The 26,935-nt window shown below is 36.0% G+C and overlaps 1 protein-coding gene across 4 annotated transcripts in view; it reads left to right on the forward strand.

Moving 5' to 3' along the window:
• The window catches only part of ARHGAP17 (Rho GTPase activating protein 17), a 136,879-nt gene that overhangs the window by 63,120 nt on the left and 46,824 nt on the right, over positions 1–26,935 (forward strand). For all 4 annotated transcript variants that reach the window (XM_074280040.1, XM_074280041.1, XM_074280039.1 and 1 more), the window contains exons 2-3: positions 1,163–1,202; positions 21,235–21,339. In XM_074280040.1, coding sequence (XP_074136141.1) covers positions 1,163–1,202; positions 21,235–21,339 — 145 coding nt within the window. The remainder of the gene's footprint in view (positions 1–1,162; positions 1,203–21,234; positions 21,340–26,935) is intronic.

Raw genomic sequence — 26,935 nt, forward strand, 5'->3', positions numbered from 1 at the left:
ATTCTTGATTTTTAAGTATTAAATTTAGACCTTGTTTTGAATTCTCTTGTAGGTACTTTCTAGTTGTGGACAGGTCATTTAGCTTTTCTGAATTCAGTTTCCTTATCTGTAAAAGGGGACTGGTATTCCCTACCTCAAGGTTTTTATTGTGAGGTTCATATATGATAATATTTAGAAAATTCTTTGTAAACTGTAGGGTGCTATGTAAAGGTCAGGTATTGTTATGTTACTTTAATTGGCATTAGAATATATGTATTATTCTCTAATGTCAATAATTTGCCAGGGAAAAAAAAAAGTGTTGACATTCTGAAGTTTAGCATCTTGGTAAAAGCCCTGATTGTTCCAGCTTTGTTACAACTTTCACAGGTAGGGGCAATTTTTTGAAAGCTGAAGCATTTGCTAGAAATTGTTTTTAAGCTGAGAAGGGCAGTAATTATGAAGAGTAAACATTTTTTATTTTATTTTAAAGTGGAAATTGGAGTAGAACAAAGGAAATTCTGGAGGAAATATGATAAATGATAAATTACAAGTGCTAAGTGATTTGTATTTTGTATTTCCATATATAATATGGAAAATAGTTATCACTACATGTTATTTGTCTTGACATTAAGCTCTTTTAAGGAAAAAAAAAAGTTCTAACACTTGGAGAAAAGGGATTTAAAATCCCAACTTTCATTTACATTGGATTTTCCCCCCCATTCTTAACTGCTTTTTAGGAATAGTAAAAATTGTTCAAATTGAGGTTTCAATAATGAGTTTCCCAACACTGGAAATATTCAAGGAGAGAGCATTTGTCAGAGAGTTTATAAGAAAGGGTGGAGTGGGGGCATTACTAAATAACCTCAATTCCCTCTGCCATACCAGGGATGACTCTTTATATATTTTTAAATATATATATATATATATATATATGTATGTATGTATGTATATATATATATATATATATATATATGTGTGTATATATATATATATATATATATATATATATATGTGTGTATATATATATATATATATATATATATATATATATATATGCACATGTATACACATATTCACGATGCCACTTTACCCATTATATTTGAAATGCCCCAATTGTTGGAAACTTGGGGAAATTGTGACTTTTTATTCCTTTCTCTAAACAAGTCTTTTCTTCTATCCACAGAGCTGAGAAAACGGAAGTCCTTAATGAAGATCTCCTACAGGTAAAAAAAATGTCACTTTTTCTTAAATGCATTATTGAAAGACTGTAACTCTTTGAGCTTATCTGATACTTGCAGGAATGGAATAAATGAAGCCCTGTGTTCTTCCCCAGGACCAGAGAAAAGAGGGAGTATGTTTTTAAACCATTCAACAAGGGGGCTGAACTGAATTAGGATAAACGAGAATCTGGAACATTGAGGTCATGTAATAGGATCAGAGTAGTTGTGAAAAGCCTACTCTGTTGTAAAGCAGAAATTCTCTACCCCAGCTGCCCTTTTAGCAGGGCTTTGCAGTTGGTTGTACCTGCTGCGTTTAAAGTGTTGTGCAGCAAGAATCCTGTGGGTCACCAGTCACACTTTTTGTCCTTGCTCCGGCTGACTGCTGCTCTGGTGTGCTCTTTCCTCCTCACTGTGCCCTAGTGAGCAGAATCTTTCGGTGTTCGATTAGAAGGAGAACTACACCTCAACCCATCAGCAGAGAGGAGGTCATGGAGGCCCAAGGAGGGCAAATGACCTGGCCAGCACTTAGCAGAACTGGGCCTGGTGCCCTGCTTGTCTGGTTTATGACACCACCTCTTTGAAAGTCTCACTTGAATGTGAATTGTAGTTCCTTTGCAAGATAATTAGAGCCCTGTATTCATCCCATTCTTGAGACTTCTGAGCAAACTGTGAAATTTTCCGTCCTTGAGAATTCTAATTTTACCCAAACATCATTAGAGAATCTTAGTATTTCAGAATTGAAAGAGGCCCTATTATTCATATAGTCCATGTTCTGCCTATGAACTTGAAGTGTGATTCTCTTTCATCTGATCTTGTAGCACGCCGGTCTCTACTGATGCTCTTTTTTCAGTACTTTTAGCACTTCAGAAATCTGTGATGACAACTAATATGGGTAGTTGCATTGGTCAAAACTGTTAATCACCTGTGACCCATTTTCTGGGAATGAGCCTTTCTAGATTTGATTGGACTGGCCATGACAAAAAAAAAAAAAAAAAAAAAAAAAATCACATGCTCATCCATCTTTGGGCCTGCCAGACCTTTGAGAATATTGTCATCTCCATACCACGATAAGACATCAGAAGATGATTTTAGTGAAGGTCTTAGAATTGGAACCATATTCCAATTTGTAGTGTATTTATCAAGATCAAATATCTATTGTATTAATGTTTGTTATTTATCTGATTGAAACAAATATTGTATTTATCTAGGAGTAGTGAGGTGTCACAGTGGATAGAGTGCTGGGCCTAGAGTCAGGAAGACTCTACTTCTACAATGTAAATCTGGCATCAGATACTAGTTGTGTGACCCTAGGAAAATCACTTAACCCTGTTTGCCTCATTTCTCTATCTGTAAAATGAGCTGGAAAAGGAAATGTCAAACTATTCCATTATCTTTTGTCAAGAAAACCCCAAATAGAATTGTGGAGAGTCATACATGACTGAAAGTGACTGAACAACAGCAAGATTTATCTATGTTTGCTTTACCCTCCACCTTTGGTTTGCAAGCTCCTTGATGTTAGAGATCAGGAAATCTTTTTTTTTTCCTTCTTTAGTCCCTAGCTAGGAAAAATTGTTTATGTGATATAGGTGTTTAATAAATGTTTACGTGAATGAAGTTTGAGGTGTCTTCTGTAATACCCTGAAAGTCACCTTTCTGCTTCAATGTTAAGATTTGCAAATAAATATATAATTTATTGTCATTTCTCCCTTTACCCATTCTTCATTCTAATGGGTCTTTTGGCAATAAGAATGATTTTGAGGTTGTTCTGCCTTGATCTTTCTATTCTTCAATTAAAGTTTAAGGAAGAAACAGTAGACAAACAGGGGAATTGTAATGGGAAAGATCTTTGTAGGAAAGGTATCTTAGGCAATGATAGTCTTAAAAAAACAAGAGCTTACTAGCTGTGTCACTTTGCAGGCCACCACTGAATCTGACTTTGTAATTTGTACCCTGATCTTTCCCTGGGTTCTCCCTAGCTGTTCCCATGGAAATAATCTTCTACCTACCTCAAAGCTGCCTTGCTCCCAGTGACCCTTTCCATATCTTAAAAATCAGATACTTCTGCTGAACCCTCAGGGACTCCTGTCCTATCTTCTCCTTACCCCCTGTCCTGAAGGAAAGAGAGAAAAGAAAATTAAAACAAAACAAAACAAAACAAAACTTTCAAAGCTAGTTGATTAAAATATCTTTATGTGTTTTATGGGCAAAAGGGCAAGTTATCCTTTTGCAAAGTTTCAACCTTGCATACCATAGTATACATATTGAATAGAAATATTTGGCTTGAGAATCAGAAAAATAGAATTTGAGACCTGATGCTGCTGTTTGTTAGATATATGATGCTCTATTTAATATGTATTGGACTACCTGCCATCTAGGGGAAGGGCTGGGGGGAAGGAGGGGACAAGTTGGAACAGAAGGTTTTGCAAGGAGCAGTGTTAAAAAATTACCCATGCATATGTTTTGCATATAAATAGCTATAATAAAATTTTTTTAATATGATGCTGTTTTCTGAATTCTATAGGCCTCAGTTTCCTCATCTATAAAATGGAAAAGTAATATCACTTATACTGCCTACCATACAGATGTGAGGAAAGTGCTTTTTAAACATTTGTTTAATTTTGAACTTAAATACAAAAGAAAAAACTTTTTTATATGAGGAGTATATGGAAACATGATTCTTTGTTTCATTACCCCTCTCTCTTCTTCCACCTAAAATAAACAGTAAGTACCACACACTACTTTTAAAATTTGACTGTGCTTCCTTCTGTTCTGTTCTATATATTAGAAAGATGTTTCAATGTCCTTTTTTCCTTTTGGTATTACTGTTGCCAACCTCCCTCCCCTCAAAAAAAAAAAAAAAAAAGTACAAATAAGCATAGTCAAATAAAATTGATCCACTTAGAGCCATGTCCAAAAATGTAAGCCTCTTTTTGCACCTTGTGTCCATCACATTACTAACAGGAAATATGTCACATGCTTTCCTCATTTGTCCTCTGGAGTCATAAGTTGATCACTGATCAGAGTTCTGAAGTCTTTCTTGGTTGTTTTCTTTGCAATATTGTTCTCCACATATAAATTGTTTTCTTAGTTCTGCTCACTTTACTTTGTGTCAGTTTATACTACCCAGTATTCTATGAAATCATCTAATCTTTTGGTGTAGTCCAATCCATGGTGCAGTAAAATTCCATTACATCCCTGTACCACAGTTTGTCTAGCTCTTGCATAGTTAATTCTAGTTCTTAGCTTTTTTTCCCCTTTTTTAATTCCTTCCTATATCAGGATCAGCAAGTTTAATTTGCTTATGACCATTCCCTCCTAATCTCCCACTCCCCATTCCCTCTTGTTGAGTTTGGTGTGTGTGTGTGTGTGTGTGTGTGTGTGTGTGTGTGTGTGTGTTCAACCCTTTTTTCTTTCAGATAAAAGTAAGTCCCACCTCCCGTCCCATCCTTTTCTCCATGTTTATATGTTCTTTTCATCCCTTTTTATACTGTTACTTTTCCCCTGGACTTTTCTTTCCCTTTTTCCAAGTTGTCAGGACACACAATCCAGTCTCAGATTCTTGAGTCTTTTTTCTTTTTCCTTCCCCAATCAATCAATTAATTTGTTTATTTATATTTTATTATATGCATGGATAATTTTTCAGCATTGACCCTTACAAAACCCTCTATTTTAACTTTTTCCCTCCTTCCCTCTAACCCCCTCTCCTAGATGGCAGGCAGAGCAGAGCTATACATATTCAATATGTTAAAGCATATGTTAAATACTATATATATATATATATATATATATATATGTGTGTGTGTGTGTGTGTGTGTGTGTGTATGTATATATGTGTGTATACACACACACACACACACACACACACACACACGTATCCATATCCACACAGTTATTTTTGCTGCACAAGAAAAGGAAATCAAAAAATGCAAGCTGACAAAAACAGAGGGAGTGGAAATGCTATGTTGTGGTTCATATTCATTTCCCATAGTTCTTTCGCTGGGTGTATCTGGTTCTCTTCATTGTTGAAAAAAATGGAACTGATTTGGTTCACCTCATTGTTGAAGAGAGATCATTGTTGAAGAGAATGTCCATCAAAATTGATATACTATTGTTGTTGAAGTTGTTGAAGGATCCTCCTGGTCCTGCTCATTTCATTCCACATCAATTCATGTAAGTCTCTCCAGGCCTTTCTGAAATCTAGGCCTTTTTCATAAGTGTTTGAAGGTTCCTTGAACGTGGAAATTCTGTTGATTCTTGATTGTAATATTTTTCCTTGAACTGGAAATTCTGGATTTTGATTGTAATATTCCCTATGATTTTCTTTTTGGAATGTCAGGAGCTGATCAGTAGGTTTTTTTTCTTTATTGTGCCATCTAGCTCTAATAGATTTGAGAATTTTTCATATATGATTTCTTGAAATTTTGTTTCCAAGCTTTTTAAAAACTGGTTTTTAGGGAGTCTATTGATTCTTAAATTTTCTATTTTTGACCTGTTTTCCAGGTCAGTTGTTTTTCATGTCGGCTGCCTTAGATTTCTTCTAGTTCTTTTAGTCATTTGATTTTGTTTTAGCATCCTTGTTGGTTCATGGGGTTGTTGACTTTTGTTAAAGCCCTTCTACTTTTCAGGGATTCTGTTATTTGAACAAAGTTTACTACTTTTTCTTCAAAGATATTTATTCTCTTTCCAATACTTTCCTTAAGAGCTTAAAAAAAAAATCTCATGAATAATTTTGTATAGATATTCATGTAATCTTAGAAAATCTACTTTAAAAAAAATTGATTCATTTTTTTTTTCTTTGCACTTATTACAGAGTTAATTTTTTTTCTTGACTAGATTTTTGGCCATTGCAAGAACTACAGTAATTTCTTTTTATCCTTGTGTCTTCCTTAACTTAACTCTTCAGCTTTAGTTTATGAATTAGAGGTTTATACTCTGTCTCCCTGCTATACTTTGAGTGGAGTTTTCGGTTTTGGATGGACTTCTGCATTGATTCTCATGCCCACCCACTCTCCAGGCCCCAAATTAAGCTCCCCTTGTACTTTTAAAATTTAGAACACTTGCTCATTAAAGGCCTCTTGCATAGAAAATATTATGGATCTGGGCAGTGTGACCCTGCATTGATTGATGATTGATGCCCACTACCACTCCCTGGGGGTTTCTAAGATTCCTACCCTGGGGCTTTCTGACTATATTGAGGGTTTTTTCAGGGCAGCTCTTTGCCCTTGTTGTCTTCAAATACAAAGTCTTGCTGGAGATATGTCCTACCTCTAGTCACACTAGCACTTGTATTGCCTGGGGGCTTCGGTGGGACTTTTTGTGTTAGTTCTAGGACTTGCTATGGTTTTCATTGTAATTCTTGGTCATTATTCTGTCTGGTATGAACTTAAGGGTTTTCCTGGTACAGGGTGGGGCAGCACTAGTTGGGAATCAGGAGAACTCAGTGTCACTCTTAACTCTGGGATATCCTCCCCATCTCTGTGTATCAGTTTCCTTCTATATAACATTGGAAGCTTAGACTACATGACCTCATCTATACAAGTGCTTATATTCTGTGACTTTTCTCTTTATATGTGCTGTAGCTGAGTAGTCTGGCTCCTATATAGACAGGAACCCACTTATCTCAGCAAGAAATCTTGATAAATATGTGTTGGATTCGATTGAATTATTGAAATTTATAATACCCCAAAAATTATAGGATGTGGGAACATGGACAACTTTTCCAAATTCTACAGATATTACACGACAGTATCCCTCATAGCTTGAAAATAGTCCATTTTGGAATTTTGGACAGTTTAAAAATCAGATGGAGGAATAAATTTACAGAATTTGTGACCCCAAGAAATAGTACAAGAACAAAACAGAAACAATATAAAAAAATAGTTTAGATCAATTTATGATTGATCATGCCACTGAAAATCAAGGGATGTTTTGAACCGTTGGTATCTAACCACTGACTGATTTCAAGGATAACTATGCCCATATATAAAGTATGCTTTGCAGAGGGACGTAAGAAGAAAGTTTTCTTCCTCTTTTCTGAGTTAGGTATGGACATTAGGCACAATTTTAAATTAATTTCTTCAACTAATTTTTATTGAACATCTATTTACAAAAAATTATTTCCAATGCCTCAGAGGTAGTGAGCTCCTTCAAGACAGGTACTATATCTTAAATAAACATTTTAATCTTCCCTTGGTGCCTAATACCATGTTCTACACAGCAAAGGTGATTGATACATTTTTTCCTTGTTAGTTTAAAAGTAGGTAGTTTGTATTTAACTATATTTTTTCCTACAGTTATTCATCCTTCCAGTGGTCCAAGTTCTATATTGTCTTAAACTATGGCACTGCATTCACATCTGCTATGTTTTTTGACATGTTCCCTGTGCCAACATTAACCACTTAATCTTTACTTCTCACTAAATCACATCATCCTTTCCCTTAGTTGTAGTTGAACTCATCTAGGCTTTATAAGAGAAATAGGATAATTTAGTTAACTGATAAGGTAACAACATCTTGATTGTCCTAGCAATATTTCCATTATACTAATGGATTATCTAGTTAATTCAATTATATCTTTGGGGGAATTACAGTAGGTAAAACAAAAGGAAAGCATTTATTGTGGGAGAAAATATTTTGGGAAAGGAGGAATAATATATGAGAAGGCTACCTTCTCTGGAAAAATGTCCCTAAGGTTGTTTCCTCTCCCTAAGAAAGCTTTCAAAACTTTTTTATTATCTACTTCGGAATCCTTAGATATTGTAAAAACTCTTTATTCATTGAAGAAATATTTATTGAGAAATTACTGCTTGAAGAATTCAGTATAAAGTTATACATGGCACAGTCTCTACTCTCAAGCTGATATCTGGAAAGTGATATTGGAAACATAAGAGAATGGGATTATTTCATTGAATCATACTGTTTTTGTCTCATGAAACCTGTTTGACTTTGCATTATCTCTAACATTTTATCTTGTTAGCTTGAGGCTACCATTTCCACCTAATAATATCCTTTTGGATGACAGTTTTAATCATACAGTGTATAAATCCCTGACTTTTTTTTTTTTTTAGTCATTTGTACTTTTGACAAATATACTCTTTGTACATTTGACCAAGACCTTGAAGAATGGAGCCAATACCAGAATCTTTTGGTAGTTTGTGAAATACATCTTTCCAGGCTAACATGTATCTATTTATAACTGATAATAAGCTCCTTAGAGGTCATGGATTGTTTTCTTTTTTTTTTTTTTTTATCTTTGTTGTCCCCAGAGCACTTTATAAATGTTTGTCTGTTATCTATATGTACTTTTTTTGTTTGTGCCTTGTCTTCTCAAGATACTTTGTGATTCTATGAACATTTATTAAGTATCTTTTTAGCGCACTGTACTAGGCTTTGGGGATAAAAAAGACCAGTTACTCCAAATAGCCTCTGCCCTTGAGGAAGTCACATTTGAGTAAGGGTATGATACATTTACAAGTAAATAAATACAAAGTATAAACCAAGCAGTATTAAAAGGAACAAAGTACTTTAAGCAGGGAATCAGGAAAAACCTCTTATAAGCACTTGGTGCCTGTTCTGGAGCTCTGGGGAGGTACAAGTAAAGAGGGGTACATTCCAAACTGGGGGAACCACTTCTGCAGCAACACTTCGGAGATGAAATCTACACAATTAAAGCTAGAAGGCTAGGATGACTAGATCAGAGAGTATGTGAAGGTGGGGAGTAATTTGGAAAAAAAAAAAAAACCAACAACTAATTGGCAAGGTGGATGGTAGCCAGAATGTGAAGGGGTTTAACTATGCTGGGCCCTTTCATCAATTCTTGGCAAACTCCACTGTTTGCATTTTTTTCATTTAGCAAGATGAATATTTCTTCCCTACCTTTTTTCTCTAAACTAGCTCCTTAAATCTGGACAAATAACCTCTTAATCCCTGGTCTTAATTTTTTTTTTTTTAAACCTTTGGTGAGAAGTTTTTTAATCCTTAACTCTTAATTAATTTTTTAGAGCCTTTAGTGAGAAATTTTTGTCAAGGGAGTTTTGAAATTCTAAATAATAGTTCCCCTTCTTCAAGTGTATATTTACCCACTCGGAACCTTAACAGAACTAGTCAGGCCTAATTTCCTGTTATAGAAACCACAGTGCTTAAATTTATTTCACTCTTCAGTGATTGGGTGTCTATCTTAAGTTCCACTGACTTTTCTAGTGAAGAAGTGAAATGCATTGATCTGAAGTTCCCAGGATCAGCCTAAAATTATAATTTAGAGCCAGACATGAATTTAGAGATCATCTAATCGAAGCCTTTCCTTTTTATGGATGAGGAAAATTAGACTACTGCTTGATAATGATGGCCTTTAACAAACTAGTGTCATTTTATACTTCTAAATTTCTGCATTACTCTCATGCTTGTTATGTTCCATGCAAACTAGACAACTTTCCTAACCAATCATTCCCTGTACTTTTCTTCTTTATACCCTGTTTTCTGTGCCTGGAATGCTCTTCTCTATCTTACTTGGTTGAAATTAACTCATCCTTTAAAGACTAAGGCATATGACCTTGTCTTTAGGAAGTCTTTCCTTATCACTCCTGATTTGTAGTCAGTAAGGAAGATTTATTAAGTTTCTACAATGCATCAGGCATATATCTCCATAGAGAGCCATATGTCTGTTTGGGACAGGCCTCAGACCTCATTTAACACTTATTTTGTAATTCAGATGCATGTATCATATGGAATTATGTATTGTAACTATCTCTGTTAGTATCTTGTCTACTAGTTTTGCATTATTTCACCTCCCAACACAGTGCACAACATTCAGTAAGTGCTTTATAAATGGTTTTTTTGCAGTGTTTAATTTATATTTGATCTGAATTTCAATGTAGTAGAAAGATCACTGGATTTTGAAGTAGAAGGTTCAAGAGTTGAACTTGAACTCTAAAACTGTATAACCATAAACAAATCAGAGCCTTGCTTTTTCATAAAATAAGGATTTTTAAAGACATTATTGACTTCACAGGGTTGTTTTAAAAAAAATTAAAAAGTACTCTGGAAATATGGTTTACCAGAGTGTATCATGATCATGGAATGTTAGTGCAGGAAGGAAATTTAGAGAATAGAGTCTAGAATGTCAGAGCTAGAAGCTTTGTTGGACATCAACTAGTCCATTTCCTTCTTTTTATAGATAAAGAAACTGAGGCCCAGAGAAGAGAAATGTTGCCTATGACCATAGAATAAGTTAATAGTGGTACTACGTCTAAAACTCAAACTTTTTGACTCCTAAACACTACTTACATCTGAACTATCAGTCTCGGGGCCTTCCCCGCCCTCCTAGATTTTTAGTTTTTAAAATATACTTCTCCTTTATTATTATCTTTTTTTTTTTATTTTGCCAGTTAGTCATGCTGGGCTACTCTTCAAGCACCTGGTGTTTTTGAGCCTCATTATACATTCATACTGAGCTTCCAATAAAGTATTTTTAAATAGTTTCCTATGAATTACTAACCTCTAGAACGCTCCCTTTTAATTTTTATTTCCTAATGCTAATAATTTATAAAAGCTTCTTTTTAAAAATATGCAATAAGCAAGGGAACTAATGAAAAAAAAGTCAGAGGAAGGTGGTCTAAGTGTACCTGATCTAAAGCTATATTATATAGCAGCAGTCACCAAAACCATTTGGTACTGGCTAAGAAATAGAACGGTAGATCAGTGGAACAGATTAGATACAAAGGACAAATCTAAATCTATAGCAATCTAATCTTTGACAAACCCAAACATACCAACATTAGGGACAAAAATTCATTATTCGGAAAAAAACTGTTGGGAAAACTGGAAATTAGTATGGCAGAAATTAGATATGGACCCACACTTAACACCATATACCAAGATAAGATCAAAATGGGTCCATGATTTAGGCATAAAGAATGAGATCATAAATAGATTAGAGGAACAGAGAATAGTCTACCTCTCAGACCTGTGGAGGAGGAAGGAATTTATGACCAGAGGAGAACTAGAGATCATTATTGATCACAAAATAGAAGATTTTGATTACATCAAACTAAAAAAGTTTCTGTACAAACAATACTAATGCAAACAAGATTAGAAGGGAAGTAACAAATTGGGGAAAATATTTTTAAAAGTAAAGGTTCTGACAAAGGTCTCATTTCCAAAATATATAGAGAACTGACCCTAATTTATAGGAAACCAAACCATTCTCCAATTGATAAATGGTCAAGGGATATGAACAGACAATTCTCAGATGATGAAATTGAAACTATTTCCACTCATATGAAAGAGTGTTCCAAATCACTACTGATCAGAGAAATGCAAATTAAGACAACTCTGAGATACCACTACACACCTGTCAGATTGGCTAAGATGACAGGAACAAATAATGATGAATGTTGGAGGGGATGTGGGAAAACCGGGACACTGATGCATTGTTGGTGGAGTTGTGAAAGAATCCAACCATTCTGGAGAGCAATTTGGAACTATGCCCAAAAAGTTGTCAAACTGTGCATACCCTTTGAACCCAGCATTGCTGTTATTGGGATTATATCCCAAAGAAATACTGAGGAGGGGAAAGGGACCTGTATGTGCCAAAATGTTTGTGGCAGCTCTTTTTGTTGTAGCTAGAAACTGGAAGTTGAATGGATCCATCAATTGGAGAATGGTTGGGTAAATTGTGGTATATGAAGGTTATGGAATATTATTGCTCTGTAAGAAATGACCAGCAGGAGGAATACAGAGAGGCTTGGAGAGACTTACATCAACTGTTGCTGAGTGAAATGAGCAGAACCAGAAGATCACTATACACTTCAACAACAATACTGTATGAGGATGTATTCTGATAGAAGTGGAAATCTTCAACATAAAGAAGATCCAATTCACTTCCAGTTGATCAATGATGGACAGAAATAACTATACCCAGAGAAGGAACACTGGGAAGCGAATGTAAATTGTTAGCACTACTGTCTATCTACCCAGGTTACTTATACCTTCGGAAGCTAATAATTAATGTGCAACAAGAAAATGGTATTTACACACATATATTGTATCTAGGTTATATTGTAACACATGTAAAATGTATGGGATTACCTGCCATCGGGGGGAGGGAGTGGAGGGAGGGAGGGGATAATTTGGAAAAATGAATTTAAAAAAATATGCAATAAATAATTACAGTAGGAATTCCTTTTGCATTTTTGTCGGAGGGGCACTTGAACTTGACTCCACTGTGATTACTAACACCTACTGATTGCTCTTATTAATGTGCATTTTTTCTTTTCTCTTTTCATAAACAAGTTTAGGGTGTTTTCCTTTTCTGGGAACCTAGAGAAGTGGAAAGTGCTATTTAAAAAAAAAAAAAAAAAAAAGTCTTTACTTCTTTGGTTTGATGACATAGATGTTTGCATTCCAGGCAGTTTGGCATTTTTCCGATATCATTTACTACGTCTATGCCAGCCTTCTTTTGACTAGGTTAGTAATACCATTTCATAGTATTGGTGCCAATTTGAGGAGTTTATATTTCTTTGTAATAATAGGGTTCCAATGAAGCTGATTGAAGAGAAGAATGAATTTGGTTGGGCATTCATCCTTAGCCTGTTAAATTCTCTACATTTGAATGGAGAAGGCCCATTTTTAAATCAACATTTAAGGAAACCTTGCTGTGTGCCCATATCTCTTTGAGAAAAGGCATGCATTTCCTGTCAAGTACAAAGAATTCTCTTGATTCAAATATTGGTTAAGTAAGAGGATCTTTGTATTTATGTTGTCACTCAAGAGTCAGATTTAGAGCTAGCTTAGCCCTTTCATCTAACAAATTAAATTCATATTGATGACCACTTACCAAGTTTTCATTATGTAATGTAGCCCACTATTAGGTTAGTTGCTAGGTATCTGAAGGAAAGACACACGCGCGCACACACGCGCGCGCGCACACACACACACACAAAGAAAGAAAGAAAGAATTTCTGTCTAAACTGAAGGAAATTACATTTTTCTAAATGAGAGTGGGTGTGAAGATAAGGTAAGCAAACACAGGAAAAATGGAGAGGGAGAAAATACTAATAGGGATAGCAGGGAAGTTTTCCTGTATAAGGTGATCCTGGACCTGGGATCTGGAAGGATGCTGGAGTTTTTAAGAGATAATAATTTGAACAAAGTACATTCAAGACTTAGCAGATGACCAGGGACAAGTGATAGAATGCTGAATTTGGGAAATAATGAATAGGCTGGCTTAGAAGTAATGAAATACAGAGAATGTAAAGTAATTTGAAATAAGCCTGTTAAGGTGAGCTTGAGCCACTTTGTGAAGTTCTCTAAGTGCTGAATTGAAGAATTATGATTGAGATTGGTTATGTAGAGTATTGGAGAGAGAAAACAAGTATGAGCCTAGGACTACAAACTCAAGTGACTAAAAAGATACTAGTAGCTAAATAGAAATTGGGAAGTTTGAAAGAGGTTGCCATTTGGGTAGTCTCAGTCAGCAAGTATTTTCAGTGTTTATTATGTACAAGATTAGGATTGCAAATTAAGCGAAAAGAAAAGCAGCTTTTATACTTGAAGGGCTAACATTCTACTGGAGAAGTGAACATCTAAGAAGGAGATTCAGTTGCTGGGGAAGAAGGGGAATATCATGCCAGGCTCGTGGTATAGGGAAAGTCATAAATACAGTCTGGAGGGAGATGAAGGTTGGACCTTCTGGACTCTCTGGACCCCTTCCCAAAATGGAGACCTTAGGAAGGACTCACCAAGGGGAGAAGGTAGCTACAGGTATGTTTTAGGACAAGACAACAGATGATAAGGGAAGGTTGTTGTTTGTTTGTTTGTTTTTTAATTACATTTTGTATAATTTTTCCAATTAGAAAAAATTTTTCCCTCCCATCTCTATCTTCTGTGAGAAAGAAAAACCCGTCACAAACATATATAGTTAACCAGATTTCCACATTAGTCATTTCACTAAAAGAGTATGTCGCATTCTGTATTCTTTCAGGCATTTTACAATATTTGTGACCTTATGTAAATTGTTCTTATGATTTTGTTCACTTCTCTCTGCATCATTTCATACAAATCTTCCCAGGTTTCTTTGAAACCATTCCCTTCAACATTTCACAGAACACCTTAGTATATATCTTATATATCTTAACTTGTTGTCCATTCCCCTGTTGAATACCTTCTCATTTTGCGCCCTGCAAAAAGTTATAAATCTCTTTGTTTATCCCACATTAAAGTTTGTTTTGCTTTTTTAAAACTAATCACTTTCTTAATGTAATCCCTAATTCTCACTTCTTCCTTTTTTCCCTGTTTGTGTATATGTATTTATCCTCCTTTGACCAGTTCAGATGAGAGTGAAGCTTATGTCCACCTAGCCCCACCTTTTCCATCCAGATTACATAAGATGATTTTTTTCTTAACTTTCTCTCTTCTCCTCTCCTTTGCATCCTTCATACTCTAGTATATTCTTCTTTTCCTTCAATTCCTTATTTTTTTTTTTTAATTAGTGAGACATAAAAGAGCTGCTCCCAGGTCTTCTAATTAAACTCTCTTCGTGGTGATAATAGAGTTCAAAGGTGACATGAATATCATCTCCCTATATTAAAATGTAAGCAATATGCCCATGTTTAGTAAAATCCTTATGGTTATATTTCCTCTTTGCCCTTTATCTTTTTCTTGACTTATGTTTACACTTCATTTTTTATGATGTCACTGTTTTTTTTTTTTGTTTGTTTTTTTTTGGTCAGAAATGCTTGGAAGTCTTTTACTGCATCAAAATTTCATCCCCCCTCATATGATTATGCTTAATTTTTTTTTTCCTGAGGTAACTTACTAATGGCTGTCACAAAAGCAGGGAAAAAAAGTATACCTAAGGGGATGGTCAGTATTGGTCAGTAAGAGTGAAGACTGAAAACTGACAATTATAGTTATCATTTAAGAGTTTGCTCTCTCAAATGGAACAGTTTCAGTTGAATGAGTGGTTGGAAGAGGTTGAGAGAGGAAGTAAGACAAGAAGAAATGGAAGCAATTAGTTGTGGATGATTTTTCTGAATACCAGCTATCACAAGAACCTTTCACTTATTCTACCACCTGGGCTGCCCCTGTGGGGTGAAAGGTATGGAGGTGTTGGGGGTGGGGGGAAAATATTTTTGTTGGATTGTTGTCTATGTAAACAATTTTATTTTAAAATGTTACAAAATTCATGAGCCCTTGTTAGGATTACAAGGGGGGGAACTCAGGTTGTCTAGGCAATTCTCTAGCTCAGAATTCACACCTTTAGTTCCTGCCTTTAGGGGGAGTTTACATCTTTGAACTTCTGAAAAGGAGTTTACACAACCTTTAAAAGGAGCAAGTTCATTGGTTGAAGTATTTTTCCCACAAGCCCCTGAGTTCTCACATGCCCATTCTCTGGGAGGATAAAAGAGGGGGCAGCATTGGGTCTGGGTAGTAGTCGAGTCTGGGACAGAGTTGGGATGGCACGCTGGAAGGAGAAAGTCTGATGGAGATTGAGTTGAGACGGCAGCCCCCAAGGACAACTTAAAGACAACCGGACCTTTACGGTTCAGGACCTTTACAAGCCCTTATGAGTTATATTTAGTTATTGATGAAGATTTAGAATAATTCATTTACAACATTCATCTTTTCATTAGATGCATTGTGATTTAAAACACTGAATTGTAAAGTTAAAATGACTGTCTAAATTTGAGATACCATGGTAGTTCACCCAACCATTTGCAGTGTTACAATTCCATGTAGCTTATGTAACTCCTGACTGATTTAAAAAAATGAATTTCCCCTTCTCTCCATCTTCCTAGTTATTCACAAAACTATTCATCAGATATTCAAGGAAGAGTTACGCAGTGCTGAGTCACTTCATTCCTACTCTGCACAATGCTTCAGCTCATTAGAAATAGCCATAGCCAATTCAAGCCATTTTCCAGTTGATAAATGGTCAAAGGATATAAACAGACAATTTTCAGATGAAGAAATTGAAACTATTTCTAGTCATATGAAAAGGTGCTCCAAATCACTATTGATCTGAGAAATGCAAATTAAGACAATTCTGAGATTGGCTAGAATGACAGGGAAAGATAATGACAAATGTTGGAGGGGATGTGGGAAAACTGGGACACTGATGCATTGTTGGTGGAGTTGTGAAAGAATCCAACCATTCTGGAGAACAGTTTGGAACTATGCTCAAAAAGTTATCAAATAATGCATACCCTTTGATCCAGCAGTGTTACTACTGAGCTTATATCCCAAGGAAATACTAAAGAAGGCAAAGGGAGCTGTATGTGCAAGAATGTTTGTGGCAGCCCTCTTTGTGGTGGCCAGAAACTGGAAACTGAGTGTATGCCCATCAATTGGAGAATGATTGAATAAAGTGTGGTATATGAATATTGTGGAATGTTATTGTTCTGTAAGAAATGACCAACAGGATGATTTCAGAAAGGCCTGGAGAGAGTTACATGAACGATGCTGAGTGAAATGAGCATGACCAGGAGATCACTATACACTTCAACAACAATACTGTATGAGGATGTATTCTGATAGATGTGGCTCTCTTCAACAATGAGATGATTCAGGCCAGTTTCAATTGTTCAGTGATGAAGAGAAAGAACTGTGGGAACTGATTATAGATCACAACATAGCATTTTCACTCTTTTTGCTTGCATTTTATTTTGCTTTTCTTTTTTTCTGGTTTGATTTGATTTTTCTTGTGTGGCACGATAATTATATAAATATGTATGCATATATTGGATTTAACATATATTTCTATCATGATCAACATATATTGCATTACTTGCTATCCAAGGGAGAAGGTAGGGGAAGGGAGGAAAAATTGGAATACAAGATTTTGCAGGGGTTAATGTTGAAGAATTGTCCACACGTTTTGAAAAATAAAGAGCTTTAATAAAAGGGGAAAAAAAAACCACGAAATAGCCGTACCTTCATTTTCAGAAATAAAGTTTTCAATATCATTTGATAGCCAATACCTAAAAGTTATAGTTCAGACAGCCCACTGTCTTTTATAATTTTTGTATCTATTATGAGAGATATCCTTAAAAGTTTGAGGACCAGGGTAGGGACCTCATTTGTCTGGGGTTAAAAAGTGATTACATTTAAGTGTCTTAAATTAAGGATCACCTTTTTTTTTTTTTTTTTTTTTGTTTTTGTTTTTGTTTTCCCTTTAAATTCTTACCACAGTATTCTTTTTGGTAAGGAATTATGGTGTGAACATTTAAAGTTGGCGACATAGCAAAAGAGTTAGAAGATTCAGACGTACAGTTTCTCTCCAATAACTACAGCTATTTTTGCTGAGGTCTTTTCAAATTCAAGGTCTGATGTATTTATTTTTGTAATAGTTACTTTTACTTGTTTTGCAAATAGTTTATTTTAGGTACTATATATGCTAGATTAAAAAAAATTCATATTAAACACATTTACAAGTTTTTTTTTGTTTGTTTGTTTTTTAATCTGCGATGTATGAGAAATTTTGTAGCATACCCAATAGAATTCTTCATACCCTATGATGGGGCACTACTATTCAGAGAGCACTTTTCATGGAAATATCCATATAATTCAGTAGTAGATGTTTTATAAGGAAGAGTTGGTTCCTTTTTCTAAAATTGGATGCTTCATAATTTTTTATTATTTTATTAAATCACTAACACTTCCTTAAAGTAATTATTTTGAATCTACTCATTTTACAAAGGAAGCTCAGAGAAGGAAATGGACTCGCTTATAACTACAAAGTTATTTAGGGTTTGCCATGTAGTGTAGCTGAAGAATCCAGAACTTGAGTTTAATCAAGGTGTGAGTGCTGGCCTGCCCACATCTGGCCAATGGTGGTATAATTAATGTTACTTTTACTAAAGTCCTTGTTTAAAAAAAATTATCATCATTTTTTTTATTATATCATTTTTATTTTTTAAAAATAGCACTCTTTTCTTCTCTTTCCAGAAAACCATCCTTTGTGATAAAGAATTAAAAAAAAAAATCAAGTCAATAAACATTTAATACATGTGCTAAGTGTTAGGGATACAAAGAAAGAAAGAAAAAATAATCCTTACCCGCAAGGAGAAACAATATATAAATACTTAGGTACATACCAGATGTATACAGTGTAAGAGCAATCTCAGAGAGAAAATACTGATGAGGAGTTGGGGAGAAAAAACAGGAAAGGTTTCCTCTAGAAGATGGGCTTGAGCTAAGGAAGCCAGAGGAAAACAGATGGAAAGGTAAGGATGCAGAGTTTTTCAGGCCGGGGAGGGGGTGTTGTCTACTCAAGGAAATACAGGTTGATCAATATTACTGGATGGTAGAAGGTGTGGAAGTGAATGGCTGCACTCTGAAAAGCCTGGAAAGAGGTAGGAAGGGATTCAGTTATGATGAGCTTTCAGTATTTGGGCCTCTTCATATTAGTATGTCAGTGTTGATTCATTTAATTTCTTTGTAATACCTGTTGTTTCTGGGATGTTCTCCAAAACCATAAAATGCAAATAAATGGTTAATAATAAAGACATGATTTACACACATTTTTGTGGGAACCACTGTAACTTCTTTATCATTGTATGTCATATTAGTTCATGATTTCATGTAGAGGGCCAAACTCTGGAGAAGTATACTTGAAACAAAAATACTTATAACAAGGGATTAACTCAGTGGAATTGATGAGATGATGGTTCTCTAGTTCACATAGATACTTAGTACTTAATATGATGTAATGCTTCTCTAGTTCACATATATTCAGTGTGCTGTAATGATGTAATTACAATAAAGTATATAAGGGTTAAGAAGAACTGGAAGATAGGCATTCTATCTTTGATCAACCTCGTGGTGGCTCTCCTACCTCTTGCACTAAGATCAAGGCTGGTCCTGAGGTCCTCCAGAAAGTTAGCCTGAACATTAGTTTCAAATGGATACTTTTAGACCCTGCTTTTCATGTATCTGTGGTCTTGTCAGCATACCTTAGTTTTCTTATCTCCATCAATTCGGGATGGAACTAAATTATCTCTGAGATCTCTTCTATTTTTAACATTTCAGAAGAACAGCAAGCATTTATTAAGTATTTGGCATATGCCATGCATTGTGCTCTACAAATGTTACTTCATTTGAAGACGAGGTCAGACAGTCTGTATTATAAAGCCCTTCCTATATCTTTGCCTTCTGTGATGCATTTTCTACACTCTAACATTCTTTGATCTGTATGAATATGAGACCACCGTACAGTTGGAGACCAAATACAAGTCAGCTCTTCTAATGTGAAATGCATCTTTTGTGTCTGACAAAGTAAATTTTTTTTTTTCCCTCCCAGAATGTCTGGAAACCATTCAATTTATGACATTTTTCATAATTTCTCATGACGGTTCTCAAAGGTGGAAAATGAAGTAACATAAAAAAGATCTTACCTTTGGAGAGCTGGAAGCTAAATTGTTTTGCTTTGGGAAACATTTCTGTTGTTGTAATAGAGCCAATAATTTGTTTTGCTTCTCTTTGTGTAAAAAGCTAATTGCTGGGAGTTTGAAGAGAATAGTGGTGATAATCTTACTGACTACATCTATTAAATGAAATTTGTGTGTGTGTGTGTGTGTGTGTGTGTGTGTGTGTGTGTGTGTGTGTGTGTGTGTGTGAGAGAGAGAGAGAGAGAGAAATTTGGCAAATCTTAAAACATTTATACATTCAAATCTGTTTATTATTCTATGAGAGTATTTTTAAAAACTGCTTCCTTGTTTGTGTTGATTGACTTTATTTAGAAGGATACTAAGAATAAAACTAAATCACAAAAAGCCTTGTTTATAATTTTAAAACTGTAAACCAGTTCCTAGAAATTATAATCAATTTTGCTTAGCTTAATTTTTTTTCTTAAGATGTTTAATTACATTGAGGTGACAAGGTGAAATCATCTAATGATAATCCTAGCCTTAGCTGAACCAGCAAAATCTACCAATCAGTAAACAGAACTATTGAATTTGAAACTTAAGGGCTTTTGGAGCTCAAAGGGGAATTTAGAACTTGAAATGTAGAGGAAGAAGAATCAGTATCCAGAGAACAAAGTCCAAGGATCCACCCTACCCCTTATTAGGTGTGTGACCATGGCTGAGCCACGTCATCTCCTTGAATTGTATTTTCTCACCTGTAAAATGCCATTCACATTATAATGGATTTGCTTGCTTTCCAGAGTTGTTGTGCTTAATATATAATATAAGGCACCATGCCAGTGACTGTTGTTGCTCTTATCCTAGAATATATGACTCTGCACATATCAGGTTCTTAATAAATGTTTGGACATAGGTGATATACCTACTCAGGACTGAGTTGGGGACAGGGTCAGATTTGGTAACCAGGGTTAAAGGTATCTTCATATCTGTGCTAGATGAGATCTTTTTCTAATGTTATGGATAGGAGAGAGGGTACATACAGAGAAGATAGAGAGAGCCTTCAAATGAGAAAGTCCTCGATTCTAGTTGCTGGCTATGTGACTGTGGGAAAATCACTTATCCTCTCAGTACTCTTAGCATCTGTTTAGAAGTTTGATACACTCATCTATGACAACTCCACACTAATGAAATTACAGTTTTACGTTCCTATCCCTATTAACAGGGATTAGATGGAATTTAACTAAAATTTTTAAGTGGAAATAAATACCTGGTCAAGTTGAAAAAGGTAAGCAGACTACAATACTTTGCAATAATAATAATAATAAATAATTTAGAGGGTTTTTTTCCAAATTAATCTTGTGCTTACTTAACTACCTACATGTTTTATTTTCCTTTAGAATGTAAACATGAGATTGGGACTTTTGTTTTGTTTTGTTATCGTCTTGGGAATACCTCAGTCTAACATAAAGCTGTGTACATAGTGGCTTTAATAAATATTTGGATTGAATGGAATTCAGTTTCTGTCTATTCAGTTTAATTGTGTCAAGGGATTACATAACCAGGGAGAAGATGGTCACCCCATAAAACTCAGATAGCCTTAGTTTTTACTGTGCCAACACAGACTTAATAAACATATCAAAGAAAAAGAAACTTTTTTTCTCTCTCCCTTACTAGATTGAGAGACGGCTTGACACGGTGCGGTCAGTGTGCCATCATTCCCACAAGCGCCTCTTAGCATGTTTCCAAGGCCAATTTGGCACAGATGTGGATAAACGACATGTAAGTATTTGACCTTTGGGAGATATGTTTGCTTCCATCTCTGGCTTTCTTGATCAGGTGCCTTGTCCCCAAGTCAGTGCTGCTCTAGAATAGATTGGGTGGAGCCGGCCCACATGTTGCTGTTTGTAGCCCCAAGAAGCTTTTCCAGCAGTAACATTCCTTTCCCGACAGCCTGTTGTGTCCTGAGCCCCACTCACTTGCATTGTTTCCTTCCTCCTCAGTGATAGGTGTTTTGAAAGACTGCGTTAGCATTTGACATGAACTGAAAAGAATGCACTTATTCAGTTCGGATCACCCTGGGGTTCCCACACAACACCAGCTGAGCACAGAGGGTGCTTTCATTCTCCTGTACTGTAATCCATCTGGCAGTTCTGCCCCTTACTTTATAAGTTCTTAGATTATACATGAACATTGAATCTTATGAACCTAATTAGCCTTCTAATAATAGTCATTTATATGTGGGGAAAGTTAATCGTAGGATCATAGAACATTAGAGCTAAAGAACCCCCCCCCCATATGATCCAGTCCAGTGGTGCTGAATAAATAGTCACTAAAGTGTACATAAGGATCCCTGCAGATTGACTTGGAAAGCCACATTGTCTTTGTTGTATTATATTTTTATTTATTTTATTAACTATTTCCCAATTATACTTTAACCTGGTTGGCATGAGGGGTAGAGGTGTGGGACATATTTGACACGTCTGATCTAGTCAAACTTAATTTTCACAAACTCAGAGAATAAAGGATCCTAAAAGGAACCATGGAACATGGAAAATCTGAACTAGAAAGCAACTTAGACCTAGAATAGTAATGTTGGAAACAGTCTTGGAATGTAGATCATACAATGTTAAAGTTAGAGGGAACCTTAAGCTTTATAATAGATCAAAGAATTTAGTTAGAAGGGACCAAAGAAGTTGTGTATAGTCTAATCCACTCATTTTTTTCAAGAATTTCCAGAGCATTTTAGAACTGAAAGGGAATTGTAATGTTTTCCCTACTTATTTTACAAATAAGGAAACTGAGACTCGGAGGTAAGGGGGCTTGTTTTTAAGGTCACACACAAATGATTTTCTTTTTTAAACATTTTATTTTAAATAGTATTTTATTTTTCCAATTACATGTAAAGATAGTTTCAAAATTCAATTTTTGTAAGAGTTTGGATTCCAGATTTTTTTTTCTCCTTTCCTTTCTCACCTCCCCTTTCCCAAGATATTAAGCAATCTGATATAGTATATGTACAGTAATTTTAAAAATATTTACATATTAGTCATGGGCCGAAATGATTTTCAAATCCTGATTTTCTAAGTCCAGTATTTTTCCTACATTTTTTTGGAGTCTTCATCATCACTTATAAGGTTTGCAGAGCCCCATACTTATATTATTTACTGCTTATAACAGCCCTGTAAGTTAGGCACAGTTATAATTTTTTTTTTTAAACAATCCAGAGAAAACTGAGGCAAAGAGTGTTTAGGTGTCTGTCTCCCTCAGAGTTACAGCAGATACGTCCTTGATGAAAGTAGACAAGTCGACCTTGACTCAGAGTCCAATCCTCCATCCCTTGTGCCTCCTACAAGGCTGAATAAAGAGGAGGCAGTATGCAGGCACTTGCATCCTTCTTTGCTTAAATTCTACAGAATAGATAGCAACTCGGCTAGGAAACTTGACAGTATGGTTTTCCTTTCTCATAGAACAACTGCTCTTCTTTAATTTCCCACGTCAAGGAAATGGAAGTATGAAACAAAAACCAGCACTGCTCAGTTCTCTTCAAATAAAGTAATCAGAATTTAGCACAGACTGGCAAGAAAGGAGGCATAGTATTGTGGAAGTAGCACTTGTCATTAAGAAACTTGGGTTCAGGTTTATGCGCTATCATCTGCTACCCCTGTGACCATGGGCAAATCTGATCTTCTCTTTCCTTCCTTATCTATAAAATGGGGGATACTATTATGTGTTCAGACTATCTCATAGGGCTATCAAATATCATATAAAATAATGAATACAAAAGTTGATAGCACCAAAGGGGCATATAAACCTAGGATTTGGGTTGCATTGATGTAAACTTTCTATTAATAATGGCTATAAGGCTTCTCTGCCTTTATTAGCAATTTATTGAATTGCTGCGGCTGAGACCCTTCACCCTTGTGTGGCCCCTGCCTTGTAATGATGAACCCCTCGAATATAGAAAACCACAGGAGAGGCCAGAGTTTGTTCTCTGTTCACGTAGGCTGTCCTCACTTTGGGAGGAACTATCAGAGCAACACTTTAGGAGATCTTTAAGTATCATAGTAACTGCAATGCATTATAATTATTTTAACAGCTAAGACCATTGGGATAAACAAAATTGTCTTTGGATTTTTAATCTTCCAAATTAATTCAGTTTAGCAAACATTTGCATTTTGTCAGGCACTGAGGATACAAAAATGATGAAGCTACAGTGTTGAGGAGGAAAAAGGGATGATACTTATACACCAATAATTGTACAGTAAAATATATTAAGATCATAGGAAAGACCTAGACAAAGTTCCAAAAAAAAAAAAAAAAAATTCGAAAAGAAGAGAAATCACTTTCAGTTGAGGGACAGATCCTTCAAGGAAGGATATGTGAAGATAGTAGCTTCTGAATGAGACTTTTAAAGAGGAGTAATTTCAACAGATAAAAATGTAGAGAATATACATCCCAAATCAGGGCCTGGGAGATTTGGGAGAGGAAGATGAGGAAGGGCACAGATAGGGGAGGGCACTCTAGAGAATAATACCTCATAGGTTAAAGTGATTAGAAGGTAGAGTTTATGAAATAAGGCTGGAAATGGACATTAGAGCTTACTTGGGAAGGACCTTAGATATCAGGTAAAGGAATTACCAGGTTAGGAGGAATTTTATCCTCTGAGCAGCAAGGAGCCACAGAGAGATGTAGCTGGGTCAGACTTGGGCATTAGGGAGCTCATTTTGACAGCTTTCTGAAAGGTTAAGGAAGACAAAACTGGAGGCAGAGAAAAGAGTGAGGAGTTGGCATAGTAATACCAATTGGAGATGAAGAAAATGCAAAACTGGGACACTTTCAATGGGAATGTGAATTTAAGAGAGACCTTGGAGGTAGTAGGCAGGACCAATCAAATAAGGAAGGTTGGGCAAGGAAGACATTATTTCTAGAAGGACTCCATCAGTTTCACTCTCAAATTCATCTGACAGATACAAAAAAAGTCAAGAACTTCTTCTCGAAATCAGTTTCTACTTGTTCAGCAGACTTTTATTAAGGGGCTACTTTATGTCTTGTATTGTATTGGAAGATAGAAGGATAAATAAATTACTGTTCTTATGACAATTTACAATCTAGTATTAGCAAAAGTACAAATTAGAATATGATGGATAAATAAAAGGGAACATAAGATACTGTGAAATCAAGTGAGAGGGACTTCCGGCCAAGATGGCGGCGTGGAGGCAGACAGCTGCTTGAGCTCCTCGTTTTCTCTCAGAACTTACTTCATGACAAGCCTCTGACTTAATGCTCGACCCAGAAAGAAATCCACAAATTATCACCAAGAGAAGACATCCTTGAAAGTCGCCAGAAAAGGTCTGTGTTTGCTCGGGGGAGGGTCAATCAGACTGGGCGCAGACTGAGGGCAGACAGCCAGAGCAAGACAGGCAGCTCACACAGCTCAGACCGGAGGGGGAGGGGTGTGATCTCTGCCGTTTCTGTGAAAGGGCTTTTGCCCCAGTGTGGATGCTCCGTCTTGGCAGCAAGCCAGGAGCAGCGGAGAGGGTGTAAGCAGCGGAGAGGGTGTAAACACCGGAGGTGAAGATTAAAACCCCAGAAAGCCAGCATCTCTCAGAGCCCGGCCACCCCCAACCCCCACCTGGACTGACTCGGTGCGTTCCCGGAGCCTCAGAGTGCAGACTCAGTACAGTCATTGCTGTTCTGTTAGTGGCTCTCTGCTGCCCTACCCCCAGTCTGTAGAGGAAGCCCATTAATACCATCCAGCCCCATCCCCCGCAAAACAGACCAATTGTTTCTCTTGTCAGTTTGTTTTCTTTGATTCCTACTCTGACAAAATGAACAAAAAATTCAAAAGGGCTCTAACCATTGACAGCTTCTGTGTGGAGAGGGAGCAGACTTCAAATGCTGAGGAGACTAGGAACAGACTGTCCCCAGATGTATCCCCTGGGAGGGATATAAGCTGCTCCTCAATACAAAAGAACCTCATAGAGGAAATCAAAAAGGCTCTCACAAGAGAGCTGGAAGAGAAATGGGAAAAGGAAAGGGAAGCTTGGCAAGAGAGCCTGGAGAAGTCATCTCATGCATTCAAAGACAGAGTGGATAAAGAAATCAAATCATTGAGAAACAAGATTAGTGAGCTGGAAAAGGTAAACAACTCCAAGGAAAACAGGATTAGTGAGCTGGAAAAAGAAATCAGCTCTCTAAAAAATAAAATGGATAAAATGGAAAAAAATTCCATAGAAGATAAAAACTCAATTGGACAATTACAAAGAGATATAAAAAAAGTGAGTGAAGAAAATACATCATTGAAAATTAGACTGGAGCAAGTAGAAATGAATGACTCAAGGAGAAACCAAGAGGGAGTCAAGCAAAACCAGAGAAATGAAACAATTGAAAAGACTGTCAAGTACCTTACCAGAAAGACAACAGACCTGGAAAACAGATCCAGGAGAGACAATTTGAGAATAATCGGACTCCCTGAAAAATGGGAGGAAAAAAAGAGCTTGGACACCATTTTCGAGGAAATTATCAAAGAGAACTGCCCAGCCGTTTTGGAAACAGAGGGTAAAATAGACATTGAAAAAATTCATCGATCACCTACTGAAAGGGACCCTAAAATCAAAACGCCAAGAAATATAGTGGCCAAGTTCAAGAACCATCAGACAAAGGAAAAGATATTGGAAGCTGCTAGAAAAAAATTCAGATATGGAGGATCCACAATAAGGATAACCCAGGATCTAGCAGCGTCCACATTAAAAGAACGCAGGGCCTGGAACATGATATTCCGAAAGGCTAAGGAACTTGGTATGCAGCCAAGAATAACTTACCCAGCAAGAATGAGCATCGTTTTCCAGGGAAGAAGATGGACATTTAACGAAATAAATGAATTCCATCTATTTTTGATGAAAAAACCAGACCTACATAAAAGGTTTGATCTTCAAATACAGAACTCAAGAGATTTCTAAAAAGGTAAAAAGAAATCTTGAGAACTATACTTCTGTCAAAAAAATATGTAAAGAACATATGTACAATTTGTCTTAGAAACTAGAGGTGGAAAGGAGATTATATCATAAAAAAGTGTAAAGTGGTGGTACTACATCTCATGAAGAGGCAAAGGTAACCTATATCTGAGAGAAAGGAGGGAGATGAACATAGCGTGTATCAATAGACATATTCGATTTATGGTGAAACTTCTTCCACTTCATTGAAAAGTGAAAGGGAAGGAGTAAGCTAAGGGGAAGGGAATACAGAAATTGTGAGGAAAAGGGGTAAAATAAGGGGAGGATCTTTAAGGTGGGGGAGGGATCCTAAAAAGGGAGGGCTGTGAAAAGCAAGTGGTGTTTACCAGTTTAATACTGGATAGGAGGGTAAAAGGGAAGGA

Source organism: Sminthopsis crassicaudata, chromosome 1 (assembly GCF_048593235.1).
Source record: "Sminthopsis crassicaudata isolate SCR6 chromosome 1, ASM4859323v1, whole genome shotgun sequence".
Taxonomy (NCBI): Eukaryota; Metazoa; Chordata; class Mammalia; order Dasyuromorphia; family Dasyuridae; genus Sminthopsis; species Sminthopsis crassicaudata.